Source organism: Grammomys surdaster, unplaced genomic scaffold, assembly GCF_004785775.1.
Source record: "Grammomys surdaster isolate TR1022 unplaced genomic scaffold, NIH_TR_1.0 312, whole genome shotgun sequence".
NCBI lineage: Eukaryota > Metazoa > Chordata > Mammalia > Rodentia > Muridae > Grammomys > Grammomys surdaster.
In genome coordinates, this window is record NW_021604731.1 from 334359 (window position 1) to 356457 (window position 22099).

Below are 22099 nucleotides of genomic sequence, written 5' to 3' on the forward strand. Positions count from 1 at the left end.
GATCTCTCATTCATCCTTCTTAACCCAATATGCTATGGGTAAATAAATAATAGGAGGATTTGCTTTCCTAACTATATTTTACATAATCTCACAATGTAAAAATCAGTTCCCCATTTTTGGTCAAGAACATAATTTGAAAAATTTCTCTTGCAAAACATTTATTTGGAAGAAGAAAATACTGAACCTTGGATTTAATATATTCTAGATTTGTAAAGTTTTAAGTATTTTGTTGTTTTATCTACTATACAAAGAAAGCTTATCTCTTAACCATTAGGATAAGGTTTTGCTGTATAAAAAGTAAAAATACCAGCCAGGCATAGTGCCCCCTCACTTTAATCCCAGCACTCAGGGGGCAGAGGCAGTTGGATCTCTGTGAATTCAAGGACAGCCAGGAATACAGAGCAAAACCCTGCCTAAATAAATAAATAAATATAAATACTAAAAAATTCACAAGCACAATATAATTTTTTTTTCAATTTATGAAAGCTTTAATTTATTCCCTCACCAAAGACAATCAAAGGGGGTGAAAGGTCAAGATTTTACTGTCTTCATAACAAAATCAGCTTAGAACTGGATCACTTGGCCCTTTCTCTTCTTGTCGCCTCCCAGTTCAAAATGCTTGCACCTCTTAATAGCCAGCATCCTCTTAGATCTGCAGTTGGGCTCGACACACTCCAGTCGCAGCACGATCTTCTTTGTAGTTTTAGCCTTTTTGCGGAAAATAGGCTTAGTCTGACCACCATAGCCACTCTGTTTCCTGTCATAACGCCGCTTACCCTGGGCATACAAAGAATCCTTGCCCTTCTTGTACTGGGTCACCTTGTGGGGTTGGTGCTTCCCACATTTCTTGCAGAATGTCCGGCGGGTCTTAGGAACGTTCACCATGTTGGCAGGAGCGCTATCAGCTCAGAAAGCCACAATATAATTTTATTTCTCTCCTCTTTGAAGAAGCCCCAAGCCATAGAGCAAAATTATCATATTGGCAGGGCCATCTTTCATTTCATGGAGATAAAGATTCACACAGGTATTGATCTGTGAGACACCTTGAAATTAGTGATATGTTCCCTTTATGACATGCAAACTTGAATCCAACCTCATTAAAAGCCTGTGGGATACATGAACCCTCATTACATAATCTCCCTCTCTAGTACAGTGCAGTGGTATTGGGAGGAGATTTCTCTTAGTTCCATGCTTATCCCTACAGACAGAAAGAAATGACTGACCTGTATATCCAAAATTTCAACTCTCTATGTTTTTTACTATTTTTGCTTGTGTCTTGACTATCAAGAAGTTATCACATTCTGGAGAATTGCTGTGCACCCTTAAGAAGAAAAATGAGCTCGCTAGTATGCTGTTGCCTATATACATATAGGACTCACAGAACAGCTCTCAAAAGTAGCCTTTCACTTCAAGGGAGAGAGAATATCGTGATACAGCTGAAAGATTGGCTTGTACTAAGCTTGACTTGGGAGCTGACAGGATCCAGCAATGTTTAGATTCTTTGAGCTTCTGAGGATAAAAGGCTTAGAAGGCATACTGCACATCTTAAGATGAACTGTAGTATAGCACAAAGACACAAAGAAATCTTGAGATTATTACTTCCTGCAAACAGCAAACTGGCAAATCCTTTGACTTAGGTGCCTACACGTGTATATCTTGAAAAGACGTATTCACACACACAAAGATCTGAAGCCTCTGAAATCTTTTGGCCATGATAATTGGTTAAGATTTTAACCCTTGTAAGCCCTGTTCATAATGACTAAGAGAGATGGCTGTACTGTTCAAAACATAAATAAAAACACAGAATTGTCAAAATCTTATATATACAAATGGGGGTTGAAGGGATGAAAAAAGGAGTTTTACAAAATGCTGGAACCTGAATCTAAAGAAAATAGAAGTATATGAAATATGAAAAGGGTATATCTGATATAAAAATGCTCTATGAGTTCACAAAATGAGCAAAATTAAACATATATGAATATGTTTATATATGAAAGAACCAAGGAAATATTTTATAACCAAAATATGAAATAAATACATAAATACATAAATAAATACATAAATAAATAAGAAATTCACTAAAGAAGTTTGACAGCAGATTTTTATCAAGTAGAACAAAGCATTTCTGAATTTGAAGATGAAAGCATCTCATTTGAAACTGTCTCATAAGAACAAAATGAAAAGAGAATGAAAATGAGTAAACAGAACCTAACTTTATATATAACTATGGCTCTCTCTTCCTCCTCATCAAAGAAGAGTCTTTCTGTAGCAGACAGAAAGTGCTACAGTAAGACACACTGGCCAAAATGCAAAAGCCCCTAACTGATACATCTACAATCTCCTTACACAGAAGTCTTAGGAAACATTACAGAGGAAGAGACCAACAGATTGTAAGAACCAGAGGACCAGAGCATCTGCTGTGAGATAGTGTCTTCTATATATCACAGGAAACTGCACCCATGACACCACCAACTGGTTGGCAAGCTTCACGGTTTCTTCTAGCTGATTCCTGTGTGGGGTTTGACTAGTGGACTGATCTGCAGTTGCTGATTCATGTTTGGTGTTTGCTAGCATACTGGACTGAGAACATTGGAGATTGGAATTGCCCCAAAGAACTATTTCTAAACAGGTCTCCTTCCCTGTATCCTAATAACTTTTCTTTCCCACTACCTCTGGTGGGTGGTAGGCTAGAGGGGCGGTTGAACCATTATTAAAAGTAGGCTGTGAAAAAATATGCCTACAACAGTCAATTAATAACTTCTTTCTTCAGTTTTCTTCTCTATATCTATAGGACTTTGGCATCTCTCGGTCATGAACAGGGCTCACATGTAAAAATTTAACCAATAAGCATGGGTAAAAGATTCTAGAGGCTTCAAATCTTTGTATAACTATGTCTTCTCTGGGTGTCTGCCTGTAGGCACATAAATCAAAGGATTTACCTTTGTTGGTAGTAGGAAGTAATGATCTCAAGTTCTTTCCATGTAGGAAAATCAGTCTTTTCAGAAACAAGTTCCCTGAAAAGTTATCCAATTCTAAACAACACCATATGGGCACTATATGAGCAGCACCAAATGAACTCAGATGGTTATATCTACAAATTTCTGTGTAAATATGCAACCATAATAACTAAAGAATAAGAGGCCATGAATTTGTGAAGAAATGAGAACATATGGAAGGATGTTCCATGGAAGTTTTAGATGAGAAAAAATAGAAAAAACTAAACACACACACACCCCACTATAGACAAAAAGAAAAACCTACTAACCAAAATTCAGTATCTGACAAAACTCTTATTCAGAAATGAAAACAAGGATAATTCCAAGTAAGATAAATTTGTGGGCATGCACCATCATTTTCCCTATAAGACATACAAAATTGAGGTTTTTTTTTCAGTTGAAATGAACAAAAAGTGAATACAACGAAATGAGGCGTATGAAAATACAAAGTTTTATGGTCAGGAAAACTATAGACAAATACATAATTCTGTGATACTATAATAGTGGTGCTCAAGTCGATTTTGGCTATTGCACAGAAGTTAAAAGACAAAAATCTGAACTATAAAATATGTTTAATGGTCAGGAATATAAAGGATTTAAATTGGAATATGAATAACATAAAAAGTCTCTGGGGATAGAGATGGGAAAGTGGGGGTTTTGTGTGTGATTAAAGTTAAGTTGTAGTCTGCTTAAAATAGCTTTTTGTAATTATGGGTGTTTTATGTAAGTCCTATGGTAACCACAAAGAAAATGTATCTAGGATAAAATGAAAAAAAAAAAAAAAGAATCACATTCCAAAAGCACATCACTACAAAACAAAACAAAAAGAATACAGTAATGTGACCAGAAGCCGCTTCCAAGATGATGCCCACACCAGTTATCCTGTTGAAAGAGGGTACTGATAGCTCCCAAGGCATCCCTCAGCTCGTGAGCAACATCAGTGCCTGCCAAGTGATTGCTGAGGCTGTAAGAACCACCCTGGGTCCCCGTGGCATGGACAAACTTATTGTGGATGGCCGAGGCAAAGCAACAATTTCTAATGATGGAGCCACAATTCTGAAACTCCTCGATGTTGTCCATCCTGCAGCAAAGACTTTAGTGGACATTGCCAAATCCCAAGATGCCGAGGTAGGTGATGGCACCACCTCAGTGACCCTGCTGGCTGCGGAGTTTCTGAAGCAGGTGAAGCCCTACGTGGAGGAAGGTCTACACCCCCAGATCATCATCCGAGCTTTCCGCACAGCCACCCAGCTGGCTGTTAACAAAATCAAAGAGATAGCTGTGACTGTGAAGAAGCAAGATAAAGTAGAACAGAGGAAGATGCTAGAGAAATGTGCAATGACAGCCCTGAGCTCCAAGCTGATCTCCCAGCAGAAGGTCTTCTTCGCCAAGATGGTGGTGGATGCTGTGATGATGCTTGACGAGTTGCTGCAGCTTAAAATGATCGGCATCAAGAAGGTGCAGGGCGGAGCCCTAGAGGAGTCTCAGCTGGTGGCTGGTGTTGTATTCAAGAAGACTTTCTCCTATGCTGGGTTTGAAATGCAGCCCAAAAAGTATAAGAACCCCAAGATTGCCCTCTTAAATGTTGAACTAGAGCTGAAAGCAGAGAAAGACAATGCTGAAATCAGAGTCCACACAGTGGAGGATTACCAGGCAATTGTTGACGCTGAGTGGAACATTCTCTATGACAAGTTAGAGAAGATCCATCAGTCAGGAGCCAAAGTCATCTTGTCTAAACTCCCTATTGGGGATGTGGCCACCCAGTACTTTGCTGATAGGGACATGTTCTGTGCTGGCCGAGTGCCTGAGGAGGATCTGAAGAGGACAATGATGGCTTGTGGAGGCTCAATCCAGACCAGTGTGAATGCTCTGAGTCAGGATGTGCTTGGCCGCTGCCAGGTGTTTGAAGAGACTCAAATTGGAGGGGAGAGGTACAATTTCTTCACTGGCTGCCCAAAGGCCAAGACATGTACCATCATCCTCCGTGGTGGCGCTGAGCAGTTTATGGAGGAGACAGAGAGGTCCCTACATGATGCCATCATGATTGTGAGGAGGGCCATCAAGAATGACTCTGTGGTGGCTGGTGGTGGAGCCATTGAGATGGAGCTCTCCAAATACTTGCGGGATTACTCAAGGACCATCCCAGGGAAGCAGCAGCTGCTGATTGGGGCCTATGCCAAGGCCCTGGAGATTATTCCACGACAGCTATGTGACAATGCTGGCTTTGATGCCACAAACATCCTCAACAAGCTGCGGGCTCGACATGCACAAGGGGGCATGTGGTATGGGGTGGACATCAACAATGAGGACATCGCTGACAACTTCCAGGCGTTTGTGTGGGAGCCAGCCATGGTGCGCATCAATGCTCTGACAGCAGCTTCTGAGGCCGCGTGCCTTATTGTGTCGGTGGATGAGACTATCAAGAACCCCCGCTCCACAGTGGATGCTCCAGCTCCAGCAGCTGGCCGAGGCAGAGGCCAGGGCCGCTTCCATTGAGAGGCAGTCTTATACCTCCTTGTGAGGTGAATGGGGTGAGAAAATGGTTTATTAGTAGGCTGTGTTCTCACTGGAGGTTATTTAAATAAAATGTAAGGTTATTTGGTCAAGAGTTTTTTTTTTTTTCATAAACATTTCCCTGCCTAAGAGTTTGAGTTGTGAATACTTGGAAACAGAAATAAAGAATTGTATTGGCCTGCAAAAAAAAAAAAAGAAAAAAAAAAGAATACAGTAATGTGGGAAAAGAATGGCAAGATCTACAAATTAGAAAATAATGAGCAAATATGTTCCCTAGCAACCATTACATTAAGTGATAATGGATTAAGCTTGCCAATCAAGTGACAGAAGATGTCTAAATGGATTTTAAAAATCAATATCCAATTACAGACTGTCTACAAAAGACCCAATTCAGACTCAAAGACAGACAGTGAAAGGCAAAAAAAATGTATATTATTCGAATTGCAACAAAAAGAGAGCAGAAATGTCCATTTTTGGGAAAACAGAGTAGACTTAAAAGCTGTCACAATAGATAAATAAGAACTTTATGCAACAATAACAATATGAATTAACTAGGAAAACTAAACAATGATAAATGTGCATGCAGGACTATCAGAAAATCTAAATTTGTTAAGAAATGAAGAAAGAAGTGACAGCAATACAATAAGAATATATTCATCAGGAGACTTCAGAGGATCAATAGGAAACAGAGTACCTAAACAACATTGTGAACAAATGGGCCTAAACGTATAGAACAGTGCACCTAACCATAGCAGAATATACATTCTTCTTTGAATATACATTGTGTGTGGTATGCTATGTGTTATGTCACAGAAGAAGTCTTACAATGTTTAAGGAGATGGAAATCATACCAAGTTCTCTTTTCCAAACACAAGGATGAAATTAAAAACAAACTGTAGAAAGGAAATGAACAAACATATGGAGATTAATTGACACAGTAGCAAACAGCCAAATACTTAGAGAATAAAGTCAAAGTGCTGGTAGAAAATACTATGAAAAACATGAAAATATAATATAGCTAAGCATGCAGATTTTGCAGCCAAAGCAAAAATAGGAATAAAACTGGTAATGGTGACTATGAAGATGAATACCCACATTGTAAATGAGGAAAGAAACAATCTAAATCTTCACCCTCAAAGTACTTGATGTGGTAACATATGCTTGCTTATATTCCCAGTGCTGGGGAGTCTGAGGCAGAGGACTCTGAGTTTTGTGAGTTCTAGATTAACTTGGGCTACCTGAGGTCCTATCTCAGCCAAAGGTGGAGGAAGAGGAGAAGCCAAGCCCGAAGTTAGCTGATGAGAAGGAAAGGTAAAGATGAGAAATGGTATACATGACATGTACAAGTGAGAGTTAACAGATCAGTCAGTGAGGTTAGATTTGCCTTTTATAGACCCACAGAACTGACAAACTTTTTGCTAGAAGAAGAAAAGACTCAAATAAATAAAATCAAGAATTCGGGAGATAAATTACTATTGATGTCACAAAAGTAAAGGAGTGTAAGAGACTACAAGAAAAAAATGCACAACAGTAAACCAGAAAAATTGAAGAAAAGAATAAATTCCTAGAAACATAAGGTGCACTGAGTGAATTATGAAGAAATATAAAATATGACCAGATTTATAATAGTTAAGGAGATTAAATAAACAATCAAAAAATCTCCCAACAAAGTAAAGCCCAGGACCAGATGGCTTTAGAAATGAATTCTACAGCACTGGGATCATAACTCGGAAAAGAAAAATCCTGGATGCCATCATCATAAATGTTGAAATATCAAAATTCCTAAAATCTAAATTCTGGAAAGCTCAAAGCTTTCCAATATGTTGAAAACTGACTGGGAATATAAAAATGTTATTCTTGAAAAATACTTTTTAAGTACTTTCAAAGCACACATTTGCATTTATAAATGGAGATTTATTTGAGAAATACAAAATGTGACTGAATGTTTGTACTTTTCAAAATAAAGAAAATTGCAAGGCACATATATTTCCATCATAACACTCAGATTTCCTTTTTCATTCATTTTTATTTATCAATTTATTCTCTCATATATTATATCCTGACCTCAGTTACCCCTTTTCCCTTCATCCCCCACCTCCTCCATTCTCCCCATCCACTCCTCCTCCATGTCCCTTCAGAAAAGGGCAGGCCTTCCAGGGATATCAACTAAGCATGGCCTATGAAGTTGCAATAAGGTTAGACACCTTCTTTCATGTTAAGATTGGATGAAGCAACCCAGTAGGAGGAAAGGATTCTCAAGAACAGGCCAAAGAAAGACACCTCCCATTTCCACTGTTAGGAGTCCCACAAGAACACCAAGCTACGCAACTGTATCATATATTCAGTAGACGTAGGTTAGACCCATGCAGGCTCCTTGGTTGTTGATTCAGTTTCAGTGAGCCTCTATGAATCCAGGTTTGCTGTTCCTGTGGGTTTTCTTGTGGAGTCCTTGACCCCTCTGGCTCCTACAATCCTTCCTCCCCCTCTTCTGCAGGATTTCATGAACTCCGCCTAATGTTTGGTTATTGTTTCTTGATGACAGTTACATGAACATAATAGCTACAAGTAGACAAAGCATATTCATAAATATTTATTAAACAGAGTTTTTGAATGTGCCCAATTATGGCTATACTTTTGTACATTTAAATGTATAACTATAGTTATCTGACATACTAGAGTGAGCAAATCAAATACTTTTGATGAGCTTAATAGAAAGCCATGCTAAATTACCACAGCATATGCACCTGGCCAAAGAATCAAAATCAAAAGAAATTTTATCTTTCCTAAATACAGGTGTGTAAAAGCGACACCTCTTCATTTATTAGGAAAGTTTAAACATCTTTACACACATGAATATTACTTACTCATAAGGTCAATGACATGATAATGCATTTTTTAATCAAATATTGTCTGCTCTGGCCTCTGACCTGAGGGGCCTACCTCAGCTGAGAGCAGATTGTTTTTTTCTCTCCATCTGGTTCATTCAGATTGGCATTACTGTCACAGCCAACACAAAACAATGGTTTTCCAGGTTTATGGGTATTAATTCCACCTGACATGCGCCAACTATCTTGTGTGTAACCAAAACTCACTAATCCCTTCCTTAAAACTTGCCTTTCTTCTATTATGTGCCCCTACCACTGGAGACTGTGGTTTTCACCTTTTGGGGTTTCAAACTATTTGAGATTTTGACCTTTGGGGCTTTCAACATTTCTGAGTATGGCATTTGAGGATTATGTCTTATTTGTTCCTAGAAAACATTTAAAAGGTATTAATGTCGGTTACCTAAGTCTTGAAAAAAGAAGCTGAAAACCAAACTTCTTGTTTCAGTTTGAGTAGAGCAAGGACCCCACAGGCTCTTGTGTGAAATGCTTGATCCCCAGATGCTGGAACTTTTGGAAAAAGGTAAAACTTTAGAGACTGGGTTCTAGCTGTGAAAAGTAGGTCATAAGAGGTGTGTATTTAAAGATACTTGAGCCCACCACACACAGGTGTTTCCCCCCTTCCTTACCATCAAGAGGGAAGTAGCCTCCTATCACCATAATAGTCTGCCTTACCACAGACCTAGAATCAACAGTGCATGCAACAGATCATGGACTGAAACCACTGAACCAAAATACGATTTTTCTCTCCTAAGTTGTTCATTCTGTTGAGCATTTTGTCTCAGCAACAAAAAGTCTGACTATGATACTTCAAATACCTATGAGGACAACATTAGGATGATGGCATTACTCTGATGGAAGAGACAGATAAATACACTAGAAGAAAAGAAAATTTAAGGTGACTATTCCTGAAAATATATAAACAAAAGTCCTTTAAAAAAATAAAGTAATTAGCAAACTAAAAATCAACACATTAAAGGAGACAAATGAGATTTATTCTTGGGGTATAAAGATGGTCCAACATATGCAATTTAATCAGCGTGGTACACCACATCAATAGAAAAAAAGAAAGCTAAAGTCAACTGTCCCAGTTTGGTTTCTATTGCTGAGACAAACACTACGATCAAAAGCAACTTGGGGAGAAAAGGTTTATTTGTCTTGTTTATGTTAATCACAGTCCATTCTTGTGGGAAGTCAGGGGTGAAACTCAAGGAGAAACAGAGGCCAGAGTCATGGAGGAATGCTGCTTACAGGTTTGCCTGCTCTGTTTTGTTCAGCTTGATTTCTTACACTACCCAGGACCTCCTTGCTAGGAGTTGTACCACCCACAGTGGGCTGGGCCCACTCACATAAATCATTAGTCCAGGAGATGTCCCCACAGACATATATATGCCAATCTGATAGATGCACTTCTTCAATTGATATTTCTTTTTTTCCGGATGACCCTAGCTTGTATCAAGTTGACAAAAACTAACCAGCACAGTTAATTTTCTTAAGACAACACTATTCAATTTCTTTTCAAGATAATAACTCAACAAATGAAGAAGGAAAATCTTTAAATGCAATAAAAGCTATACGTGAAAAGCTCATAGCTAAAGTCATACAAAACAGTTAAAAACTTGAACATTTCCATCTAAGATCATGTATTTGACAAGAATTCAGCTGGGTATGGTAATGCTGGCCTGTAGTCACAGCACTTGGGAAGTGAAGGCAGGAAGATTAAGAGTTTCAGATCATCCTTTGTTACAAGAAAAGTTCAAGGCCAGTCTGGGACACACAAACCTCTCTCAAATAACGTAAAAACAAATAAAATACAAAATCAAAGGTGGCTAGAGAGGCTGCTCAGTGGTTAATAGTGCTTACTGCTGTCGCAAAGAGCCTGAGTTTGATTCCAAACACTCATATCACCTCAATTAACTCCTGCACTCATGTAGAAATATACATTTAGGTATATGCATACATATAAAATGCATACATGCATACATACATACGTACATACATACATGTAAAGTAAAAGAAAGAGAAATAATAAGACAAGAATGCCTACTTTGCCACTACTACTCAACAAAGAACTAATCAGAAGACTTAGACTAATTGCAAAAATAAAACACATCTGCCGTGGAAATGAAGAAGTCAACCTGAACTTGTAAATTTGTTTTTTGCTTTTAATTGGTTATTTTATATATTTACATTTCAAATGTTATCCCCCTTCCTGGTTTCCCCTCTGCAAACCCCCTATCCCATCCCCTCCCCTGCTTCTATGAGAGAGCTCAAACACCTACTCACCTACTCCCACCTCCCCACCCTAGCATTTTCCTATGCTGGGGCATTGAGCCTCCACAGGACCAAGGGCCTCTCTTCCCATTGATGCCTGACAAGGTCTCATATACTGCTACATATGAGGCTGGAGCCATGAGTCCCTCCGTGTGTACTCTTTGGTTGGTAGTTTAGTCCCTGGGAACTCTGGGGGATCTGGTTAGTTTATTTTGTTGTTCTTCCTATGGGGTTGCAAACCCCTTCAGCTCCCTCAGTCCTTCCCCTAATTCCTCCATTGGTGTCCCCGTGCTCAGTCCGATGGTTGGCTGCAAGCATCCACCTCTGTATTGGTTAGGCTCTGGCAGAGCCTCTCAGGGGATAGCTATACCAGGCTCCAGTCAGCAAGTGCTTCTTGGCATCAGCAATAGTGTCTGGGTTTTACCCAATGAGGATGACACTAACTGAAATACTGAACAAAAGGGGGAGAGAACCTGTAGAGACCATATCCAGAGGTTAGGCATGGCCCCCAGTTGAGGGATGGTGCCACCCACCCATCTCAAAAATATTAACCCAGAATTGCTCATGTCTAAAGAAAATACAGGGACAAAGAGTGGAGCAGAGACTGAAGGAAAGGCCATCCAGACACTGCCCCACCTTGGGATCCATCCCATATACAGTCACCAAACTCAGACACTACTGCTGAACTTGTAGTTTTATCTGTAGAAAAAACCTAAACTTTACAAAACTGGAAAAAATAATAACTTCAGCAATGTTCAAGAAACAATTATGCAAATTAGTTAGTTATCTTTTTGTATACTAATATTGAGCTGTCTGAAGAGTAAATTAACATAGCAATCCCATGTCTAAGAGCATCAAAAATAATTACATATTTAAGAATACATTTAAACAAGGAAATAAGAGACTTGAAACTGAAATCTATAAAATGCAACACACTTCCTCCAACAAGGCCACGCCTCCTAATCCCTGTCAAGTAGCGTAACTCCCTAATGACCAAGCATTCAAAACTATAAGTCTATGGGGGCTATTTCTGTTGAAACCACCACCTTCCATGCCCTGGTCCCCACAGGCTTGTAGCCATATCATGATGCAAAAATGCATTCAGTCCAACTTCAAAAGTCCCATAGTCTATCACAGTCTCAGCACTGTTTAAAAGTACAAAGCTCAAAGTGTCTTCTGAGATTCATACAATCTCTTAACTGAAATCCCCTGTAAGATCAAAGCAAAAAAGCAGATCACATACTTTCAACATATAGTGGCACAAGATACGCATTATCATTCCAAACTGGAAGACAGGAAGCATAGTGAGGAAAGACTAGACCAAAGCAAGACCTAAAACCAGCAGCGGGGCAGACTCCGATTCTGCATCCCTGTCTCCTGTCAAAGCGCTCTTTGTATCTCTGATTCCTTTCAGCTTTGTTGACTGCAACACACTTCTCTCTTCTTGGCCTGGTCCTACTCCTTGTTAGCAGCTTGCCACAGCAGGTACCCCCCATGACTCTGGCATCTGCCACATCTTGGGGTTCCCAAGGCAATCCAGGCTTCACCTTCACAGTTTCAGGCAAAGGGCTCTCTGGATCTCTGTGCAGGGACACCCCTGACACTCACCTGGCCTCAGCAGCTTTCCTTAGCATCGGAGGTAGATTCCACAACCCTTTCTTGTATCGTTGACTCTAAAGCCAGAACAATGAGGCCAAAGTTCGCAAGTTCTTTTGCTTGCTAGAGCTGGGACATGGCCCCCTCATTCAAATAGATTTTCCACAAGCTTCCCTTCACTGCCAAGCTTGGCTATCCTGGAACTCACTCTGTAGATCATACTGGCCTCAAACTCAGAGGTCTGCCTGCCTCTGCCTGGGATGGGATTAGGAGCAAGCACCGCTACACCCTGCCATAAGCTTTTCTTTAATTACTTTTCACAAGCTGGAAGCTTAGCTGAGTGTCCCCTGCCCTAAGGTAACCACACTCTGTTTTCCACTTAAGATTCAGTTTTTCTTTAATTTTTTTATCACCCTCAGCACCGAACTGTGACACTTCCTTGTGCTCCTTTTCTCCTCAAACATTTTGTATTTTCCTTGCTTAGTTTGCTCCTTCTCATTATAGACCTGTGCTGAGAGTCACCGCTAATAGCCACACGACAGAATCAATACTAGGCTGCCCTGAAATTATTTCTGCCAATGCCATCAATTCAAAAGCTCTTCAATTTAGCCTCAGGCAGATTTTTCAAACAAAGGCAAAAAAAAAAACAGCCACATTCTCGCTCAAAATACAAGAACAATCTCTCTGCCGCTTACTAATATTCTTCTCCTCTGAAACCTCTTGAGCAGGGTCATCACAATCTGCATTGCTCTCATCTTCACTGTCTTCCCTGCTCCTATTAGAATCACCCACTAATCCCCCATTTAAAGAGTTCTTTAAACTCCTTGCCCAGTCCAAAGTCAAAAGCCCACATTTTGCAAACAAGAACTATCGTCAATCCTGTCATAACCGTGTCCCAGTTCCTGGTACCAATTTCTGTCTTAGAGAAGACAAACCATAACCACAGCAACACTGACAAAGGAAAGCATTTAATTGGAGTCTGCTTACAGGTTCTGAGATCTAGTCTGTTATCAGCATGGCAAGTAATGTGGCAGCGTGCAAGCAGACAGTGGTGCTGGAGGAAGAGCCAAGAGTTCCCCATCTGGATCACTGGCAGTGGGAAGAGAGAGCAACACTGGTTCTGGCTTGAGCATTTGAAACCTCAAAGCCAGTGACACACCTACTCCAACAAGGCCACACCCCTAATCGGTATCAAGTAGCACCATTCCCCAATGACCAAGCATTCAAACCTATGAACCTACGGAGGCCATTCCTATTGAAACTACTACAACACCATAGGTGATAACCACGGTTATGTCAAAATTGTGTGCCCAGAGAGGCAAAATTGGGATCCTAGTGGCAGTATCCTTAATGTCCAGTACAATGGAAGTTTGGGCACTAATTGTAATAGTGAAAGTTGAACCTTCAATGAGTGATTCTATTAGATGATTCTGAGCATTTCTCTTGGCACTTGGCCTGTGCTCAGAAATCTAGACCTTGCCGGGCGGTGGTGGCGCATGCCTTTAATCCCAGCACTTAGGAGGCAGAGGCAGGTGGATTTCTGAGTTTGAGGCCAGCCTGGTCTACAGAGTGAGTTCCAGGACAGCCAGGGCTATACAGAAAAACCCTGTCTTGAAAAAACAAAAATAAAATAAAATAAAAAAGAAAAAGAAAAAAGAAAAAAAAGAAATCTAGACCTCACAGACTTGCTATAAGCTACCTCCTAGTTTCCTCCTAATAATTTTTTTTTCTTTTCTAGTTGATCTTCATTGTTTTGGGTTGAAATAACCTTGGATGTCTATAAATGTTCACAGTTTCTATTTTCTGCTGACCTTTATTGTTATAATGTTTTCTATTTAAAAATCAATATTCCTCGATGCAAAAGCAGACAAACACAAAATCAGTGGGATAGTTTTACTTTACTATAAGCAGCTGTTATGGCTCAACCACTGTTTCTATCATTTTTAATATCCTCTTTCTCATGAAATAAACTAAAACCAAATTATTTCTTGTTATTGTACATTTACTTAACATTTAAAATTCTCTGTGCTGTTTAGACTTGATCCTGTGTGTGTGTGTGTATGTGTGTGTGTGTGTGTGTGTTCATTCATGTGTGTACACATGAAGACCAAAGTTCTATTACTGTCTACCTTGAGACAGGGTCTCTCATTGAATTTGAAGTCTGCCATTTCCAGTAGACTGCCTGGAGGCAAGGCTCTGAGACCCTCTGGACTTCACCCACCAAGTCTGGTGCTACATATATGTGCCGCTATACTTGGCTTTTCCTGTACATCTACATTGCAGGAGGGACTTTACCCAGTGAGCCTTTTCCCAAGCCCCCTTCTGAAGCTATCAAAATTTCATGTTATTCCTGTCTGTTCATATTTTGTTAGTTGTTCCCATCTTGTCTTTATGTTTTCTTTTAAAGAAAAACATTTTTCACATTTCTAGATGTTCACTGAATTCTTCAGATACTCCTACAATAGACAAAAGTCCACATGAAGCTGAGTTTTGCTAAAAGGAAACCTGTAGGCACACAGCCATCCTCCCCTTCACTCCCATTCACAACTGATTCATTTAAAAGCTGGTTTTATATATAGCTTAACAATCTTAACAGACAAAGGTGTTATGAAGCTTTTGATAAGTTGGCCTAGCTTTAATCACATGCTAGTTAAAAAAAACTAACCTAATCCACCACTCTTTTCATCACGTGAACATGCTTGATTATATTTTTAGAATAAGAAGTAATTCTCCATTGAAAATTATGTATTCACTCCAAGGCAAAGGATGACAGATGTTGGGAAAACAAAATATTTCCAACTTTTCTATTTCTCACTTCCATACCTAAGCCAAATTTCAAAGAAATTATTTTGAATTTTGACATATGCAAGGTATAAGTCAGGCATTATTTATTGCAATACATTATCTCTTCAGATTCCTAACATTTCTGAACCAACTTATGACCACACAATCCTCCCTTGTGGCTGTATTTAAGTCAACTGCAGCGTTCCCCTTCTTATCCCCACTCTCTATTGATATATGACACCTTCACTGGAGCTAGACAAGACTTCAGCAGATAATTCTTTCTTTAATAGAATAAGATTTCTGCAAGTGTTTGTGGCTTAAATATCTCACTACTGATTCACTTTGGTTAAGGCTAAGCTGATCAGAAAGCATAACAGGAAAAAAAATGATTTGAGTATTTCAATCTGTGGCAAGTTGCATCTTTTATTTTTCTATTAAGAAGAAAATGTTTTCCATTAAGAAGGAAACATCAAGAACATTTAGTCTTTGTCCTTACAAGCGCTAGTATATGATGTTAGTGGAAAGTCTTCCTGTTTACAGCACGGGTTTTATTTTCCACTTTAGTTCAAAAGTTAGGTTATCGACTAACAGGCCATAAAGATAATAAAATAATTTACAAATAATATATCATAAGTTTATGGCTGTATTTATAAGAATTTTGTAAGTTTTGAGAGACAGATACTAAATCAGAGGAATCTGGGCATTAAATCCAGGAAATTTGTTGAATTAAAAACAAAAAACAAGAACATGACAAAGAGATAGTTAAATTCTCAGAGGTAAATAGAATCAAGGATTTGAGCGTTATTAGAATAGCCTCCTGATTCAGTTCTTCTTCCAAACAAAAGGGGATGGGGTTCCTCATAGTTCCCAATTCTCTGTCCAGAGGAAATTGAGGCAAACTCTATTAGATCAGTTACAGAAACTCTATATAGACTTCCCTATTTGAGGTATGAGAGGCATGCCAGAAACCAAAATTCCTGATCCTACTGTAGCTTCTAGTTAAAGGGCCATGCCTTTAAAATTCAATGAACTTTCAGTGGCTATTTTTAAGAAATGGGCTCATTTCTGAGGTAGTCCACAATAATTATGTGATGCTTAATTAAAAGGTGGATCATGTCTCCAGTCATGTAGATTCAAAGGATAGATCCTAGACACTTGCATTTTCAACAAACCCTTCCAAAGTGATTCTAACTTCAAAGATTCTTGAAAGAAACTGAGCTTAAAAAGTGCTTCTCTGTGTACACAGGTATCATGATACTTCAACATTGGTTTAGGAAGCCAGACCTTTACATGTGACCTTATGCTAGAACAAATGTTTCCCTCTAGTAATACTTTCTGCTTCGTTGGCAACAGGAGCCAATCATGACAATGAGTGAGCAACTGTAGAATGAACGTAAGACTTGAACTAACTATGGCCTTTTGTGAAGGATTGGCATGAGACAGCAACACAGAGATGTTCATGGGGGAATGACTTTTCTTTCTGTTATAAGTGATGAAAAATTCTTTAGGTCTTCCCAATTTTTATGACAACTTGTTTCTTTCCTTTTCCCAGGCTATGTGTTTAGCAAATCTAATTTGCATGGAAATTGGTTGATGGTGGAGATCAGTTTTATCTTTTATGGTTGACTCTGAAATTTATTATACAACAGCTGAATATGAAGAACACTGAAAGCATTGGAGGTAAAAATGAGTTAAAGCAAACATATCCAGCAAGGAGCTGTCCCCGCTGGGCAGCTTTAAAGAAGGTCCCTCTATGGGATGTGGAGTTGGTAAAAATCTTTTCCGTTCTGTAGGCTGCTGTTTTGTCCTATTGACGGTATCCTTTGCCTTATAGAAGCTTTTCAGTTTCATGAGGCCCCATTTACTATTGGTGTTAACACTGGTTCAGAAAGTTCCAATGCCTTCGAAGCTGTTTCCCACTTTCTCTTCAACATATTTAGTTCATGTTGAGGTCTTTGATCCACTTGGACTTGAGTTTTTATACAGGGTGATAGATATGGATGTATTTGCATTCTTCACCATGCAAACATTCAGTTAAACGAGCACCATTTGTTGAAGATGCCCTATTTTGTCCAGTATGTATTTCTACTTCCTTTATTTTTTAAAAAAATCGGGTGTCCATTGATGTGTACATTTATGCCTGGGTTTTCTATTTTGATTCCATTGATGAATGTGTCTTTTAGTGCCTATAACTATGCAGTTTTTATTATTTCTGGGCTATTGGCATGGGTTTCTTCTCATTCCTGTATTCCTATTATTCTGAGGTCTGGACTTCTCATAGAGGCCCACATTTCTTGAATGTCTTGTGCCAGGAGTGTTTTTAGATTTAACATTTTCTTTAACCAATATATCCATTTCTTCTATCGTGTCTTCAGTGCCTGAGATTCTCTCTTCCATCTCTTGTATTTTGTTGGTGAGGCTTGGCTCTGTGCTTTCTGTTCGAGTTCCTAAATTTTCCATTTCTAGATTTCCCTCAGTTTGAGATTTTTTTCTATTGATTCTATTTCCTATTGCAAGTCTTGAATGGTTTTATTCATTGCCTACCATTGTTTGTTTCTATTTTCATAGACTTATTTAAGGGAGTTTTGCATTTCTTCTTTAATGAATTCTATCATATTCATAAAGCCAATTTAAGCATGTTTTCCGTGTGCTTCAGCTATGTTGGAATATTCAGGACCTGCTAAGGTAGGATAGCTGGGCTTTAGTGGAGACATTGTTCTGGCTGTTATTGTGGTTTTCTGTTAATGTTTAGGTATCTGGAATTAAGAAGATTGTAATCGCAAGTGCTGATATATTGTCTTATCTTTCTTAGTATTTTGTTCCTTAGTTTCTATTTCCTCTCTGGTTCTTAGGAGAGTATGCTGTCTGTGTGTTGCCTGTAGTAATTTTTTCCTGGGGTCCTGACGGGTGTGATTATCGGGGATCTCATGTAAAATGTGTTTCCGGGTATTGAGACCTGACACTTAGGAATGGGGATGGGCCAGAGAGAGTGGAGAGGCTTCATAAGAGGGAAAAAAACAGGGTATTCCACCAGGACCTACTTAGCCCCATGGCAATGGGAGCAGAGAACGAGAAGAGGCCACAGTAGGTCTGCTTCAGACCTGGGAATGTGACTAGGGGGTTGGAATTGGAGGGATGGAGGGAAAGATGAAGATCTGCAGTTAGTCTACCTGCTTCCCTGGTCAGAGTGGCTGTGGGTTCCCAGGGAGTGCCTGCTGGAGTTGGGGGCTGAGACACAGGAAAGAGTAGAGGAAGGAAGGTTGGAATGTAAGTATCTGTAAGATCCACTAGAGATTGTAGGGCTGCCACAGATTTTCTGCTGCAGAGCTAGGGATGAGACTGGGGATTGGAGCTGGAAGAAGCATGAGAAAGGTGAAGATCTGCTGTTAGTCTACCTACTTCTGTAACAGGAGTGCCTGTGGGTTTCAATGGAGTGCTTGCTGGAGTTAGGGGCTAACATAAAGCAAAGAGTGAGAGGAGGGAGGTAGGAGGGGAAGATCTGCAGGGGTGAAGTTAGCATTTGCTCTAGGCTCCGCCCAACAGTTACCCAGCAACAGCTATAAGGACTGGTCAGCTCCCCCCCTTCTCCCTCCTCTGCCTCTACAAGGCACTGAGATGCATATTTTGCATTCCAAAGCAGACCTGGCTTCCAGGTTCTCCCAATAGCTCTCAGTCCCTTCCTGGCACACCCTATCCCCAACCCTGAACTTTCCAGCTGGGCTCCCCTTTCCCCTGAGGACCCTCCTTATATAATCCAGACATTTTGGTCTCTCCCTCTCTTCTCTTCTATCTCTGCATGCATTCCTCTTTCTCTCTCTTCCCTTACTCCCCACCCCCTTTCTCCATGGCAACTTCCTTGGGGCCAGTAAACTTGCCCACCCAACAGCACCTTCACCATAAACTGCCCTTAATCTAATCTAACTGTCTTGAACTGAACTGGCTCATTTCACCAGCAGCAGAGAAATAATCCATTATCTACCCCATCCCCCAGATCCCAAATAAATTCCCTTTTATATTAGGTCTGTCGCATAGCTTGATTATTCAGGGGGACACCTTTGCAGGGCCTGCTAAGGCACTACCCCCTCCCCCACCATGCAGCCATTTTATAAGACACAAGAAGTGAGACTTGTGGAAGGTCTACAGTTAACCTATCTAGTTCCCTGGTAGGAGTGGTCCGTGGATTAACAGGGAATGTCTGCTGAAGCTGGGAGGTGGGAGAAAGCAAAGAGTAGGCTGGCAGGAGGTTGGGAGAGGAAGATCTGTGTAGTCCGATGGACTTGAGGGAAGGGGTTAAAAAACAAGGAGTTTGGTTTTATTCATATATACAACGGAGACCATGAGAAGTCCTAGGAGTTCCGAGACATTTCATTCTTTTCCTGGACTAATACATTGCAAGGACTCAGCAACGCTGCCCTAGAAGATAAACTTCAGTGAGACACGGTGACAAACAGGTTGGTCCTCTGGGCTGAGGATGCACAGGGTGAGCAAGGTTATACAGGGATGCAGTGTTTGGATGGTAAGTTCGCATTTGCTAGGTGAAAAGGGAACAGAAAGGACTTTTCTTTTTTTTAAATAATTTATTTATTTTTTTCTCTAATCGTAATTCATTCACACAGGAGTTATAAACACAGAAAGGCAGGATGTGGGAAAGGGAATGACACTGGAGTGTGGGTGTTCAGGGGGAATACAGATATCTTCAGAACAGGGTATCGGCTGGGTGAAGGTTCAGGGGACAAGTCACTATGACTCTGCCTATGATTCACTTGTCCTTATCTAAGTTGGTATTGTCTGCCAAGGCTACCTATTTACAAGGTCTATGACTACTCAGGCTTGTAAATTTCCACAAAAGCTGCCTGTTTACATTAGCTTATAGCCATCTGTTTCAATGTTTTTCCACAGAGACCCAAGACTTGGTGTTAGTATACATGTATGACAGGCCTATTGCTGATTTTAGGCCTATGGCTGATTTTAGGCCTACAGTGGGTAAGCAGGGCTGCCCCTGACATCTCCTCCCTTCTCTAAGTATAGAAGGGCTGTGGCAATTCTAATCTTGCGAAGGCCTGACCTCAAGTAATTGAAGGGGACCTTGTAATGGCTCCAGTCCCCCTGTCGTTGTCCAGTGAGACATGAGGGCCATACCCATCCCGATGTCTTTTTCCTGGAGAGGGGATACTTTTGACATCAACCCCTGTGCAGTCAGGCTTGTCCCTCAGGGAACCCAGATAGATATTTTTAACTTTTATTTATATTCCCTCGCAGTGCTTAGCCTCGCAGCCTAAGCAAGAATTCAGATCTCTAGTCAGAGGGGGTTCTGGGTGGCCCCTCTCTGCTTGGTCTAGGGGCAGAAGTCCCCCCTTTTAGGTTGGGTGGAGATGGGTTTTGGGAACACCCTGTATAAAGTAACAACCTCATCTTGAGTCTCGTGGTCCTCCATAGCTAACTTATGATAATGTATCTGAGTAGGTTTTGCTACCAGATTATTTATCTGTTGTATCACAGAGTTAGTCTGCCTATTTGAGAGCCAGGGACCAGCAGAAAAAAGCAAAAAGAACCCAAATAAGGAAGTAGGGTTGACTCCTCAGGAGAACATCTGCCTAACCTTGGGAAGGAGTAGCAGTAGGTGTAGCTCTGCATGAAAGGGACCCCTGGGCAAGTAGCTGCTGCTGGTGGTGGTGGTAACAATGTCAAATAACGGGTTAGACATCCAGAAAGGACTTTTCATTCACAGGGTTTTCCCATTTACAGGTCGGAATATTGGGTTGTGAGTGGAGCTTAGTGATACAACAGATGATCCGCATGTATGAGGCCCAGGATTCAACGGCCAGCACTCCAATTTAAATACCCACTATCTAGTATCTGGTGAGGGCTTCCTCTGACTTGCTGTGCAAACTATGAATGAACATGGATAGTGAAAGACTTTGAGGTTTAACCTATGATGAAGTGAGAAGAATTTGTGAAAAATCCTTGGAGGATTAAAGTTCATAAATGGTGTCTTAACAATTAATACATTAACTGACTAGCTCCCCAGGATAATTAAGACCTGCTAACAAGTAATATAACCTCCTTTACCTTTGGGAGATGATTATAAGCACGCATCTCCCGGTGCATACAAAAGGCTACCCATATATCTCACCTGAAGATCAGGTCATATTAAATCGAGGGCTGCCCTAAAGGCAGCAGAGCTACTGGTTGAACACACTTGGTAGATAGTGCTTTTTTACCCTTAAATGCAGGCAAATCATTTGGATGTGGTTAAAATATATATTCTAATTTAGGAGTTTTGGAGTGAGGCTTAAGAAGCTGTATTTCTAATACAGTCTTGAATGACGTCATTGCTTCCGGTATGTGAGCCACACTAGGGCCCATAAACCTGTCTACTAGACCTCAGTACTAAATTCACATCACACCGATTGGAGAAACTATTTCAAAAGCTGATGCCTGGACTCCATCCATATAAAATCTCATTTAATATCACAGGCGTGTCATGACGACTGGGGTTAAAAAAGACATCCCCAGGTAATTATGTTAAGCAACAAATATTGAGGTGCACTATAGTTTGATACAAATATAGAGATAAATGACCAAAGGTATCTCTCAATGCCAAATAGGCAGAGTTGACAAGAAATAGTAAAATTTTGTTGATGAGATAACTTTTGAAACTGGAAGGACAGTCACTTCTGATTAAAACAGAATACTTAATATAGATCTGTGTGCTGGAGGCTTTCCACGGAGATCTCTGGCCAGGCCAGGTGCGAAGGTTCAGGCAAAGGGGAAAGAGTACGAACAGGGAGGGGGAATCGCCTCTGCTGCCTCCGTTGCCTCTGCTGCTGCAGCTGCCCCCACCTTCGTCTCTGCTGTCACCGCCTCAGTTGCTCCAAGATGCTGCATCTGTTGCTCTGTGCTGAATTGGGCAGGGCTGAGCCAACAAGGAGTGAGGGATAGTTCCTGATGGCGTTTGGGAGAGCAGATCTCTTCCCAAGTGGTAGTGTTACAGCTCTTATGACTAAAGCTCTCAGACAACAGAGTGATTCTCACACACCTTTATTCTTCCAG

At 40.4% G+C, this 22099-nt stretch overlaps 2 protein-coding genes across 2 annotated transcripts; one reads left to right on the forward strand and one right to left on the reverse strand.

Moving 5' to 3' along the window:
• Nucleotides 1-464: 464 nt before the first annotated feature.
• On the reverse strand, nt 465-913 carry LOC114629567 (60S ribosomal protein L36a). The gene has a single exon (XM_028777611.1). The coding sequence runs from the start codon at nt 883-885 to the stop codon at nt 565-567; it is 321 nt and encodes a 106-aa protein (XP_028633444.1). The 5' UTR covers nt 886-913; the 3' UTR covers nt 465-564.
• Nucleotides 914-3844: 2931 nt separating this feature from the next.
• On the forward strand, nt 3845-5602 carry LOC114629566 (T-complex protein 1 subunit eta). Its single transcript, XM_028777610.1, has one exon. The coding sequence runs from the start codon at nt 3858-3860 to the stop codon at nt 5490-5492; it is 1635 nt and encodes a 544-aa protein (XP_028633443.1). The 5' UTR covers nt 3845-3857; the 3' UTR covers nt 5493-5602.
• The last annotated feature ends 16497 nt before the right edge of the window (nt 5603-22099 follow it).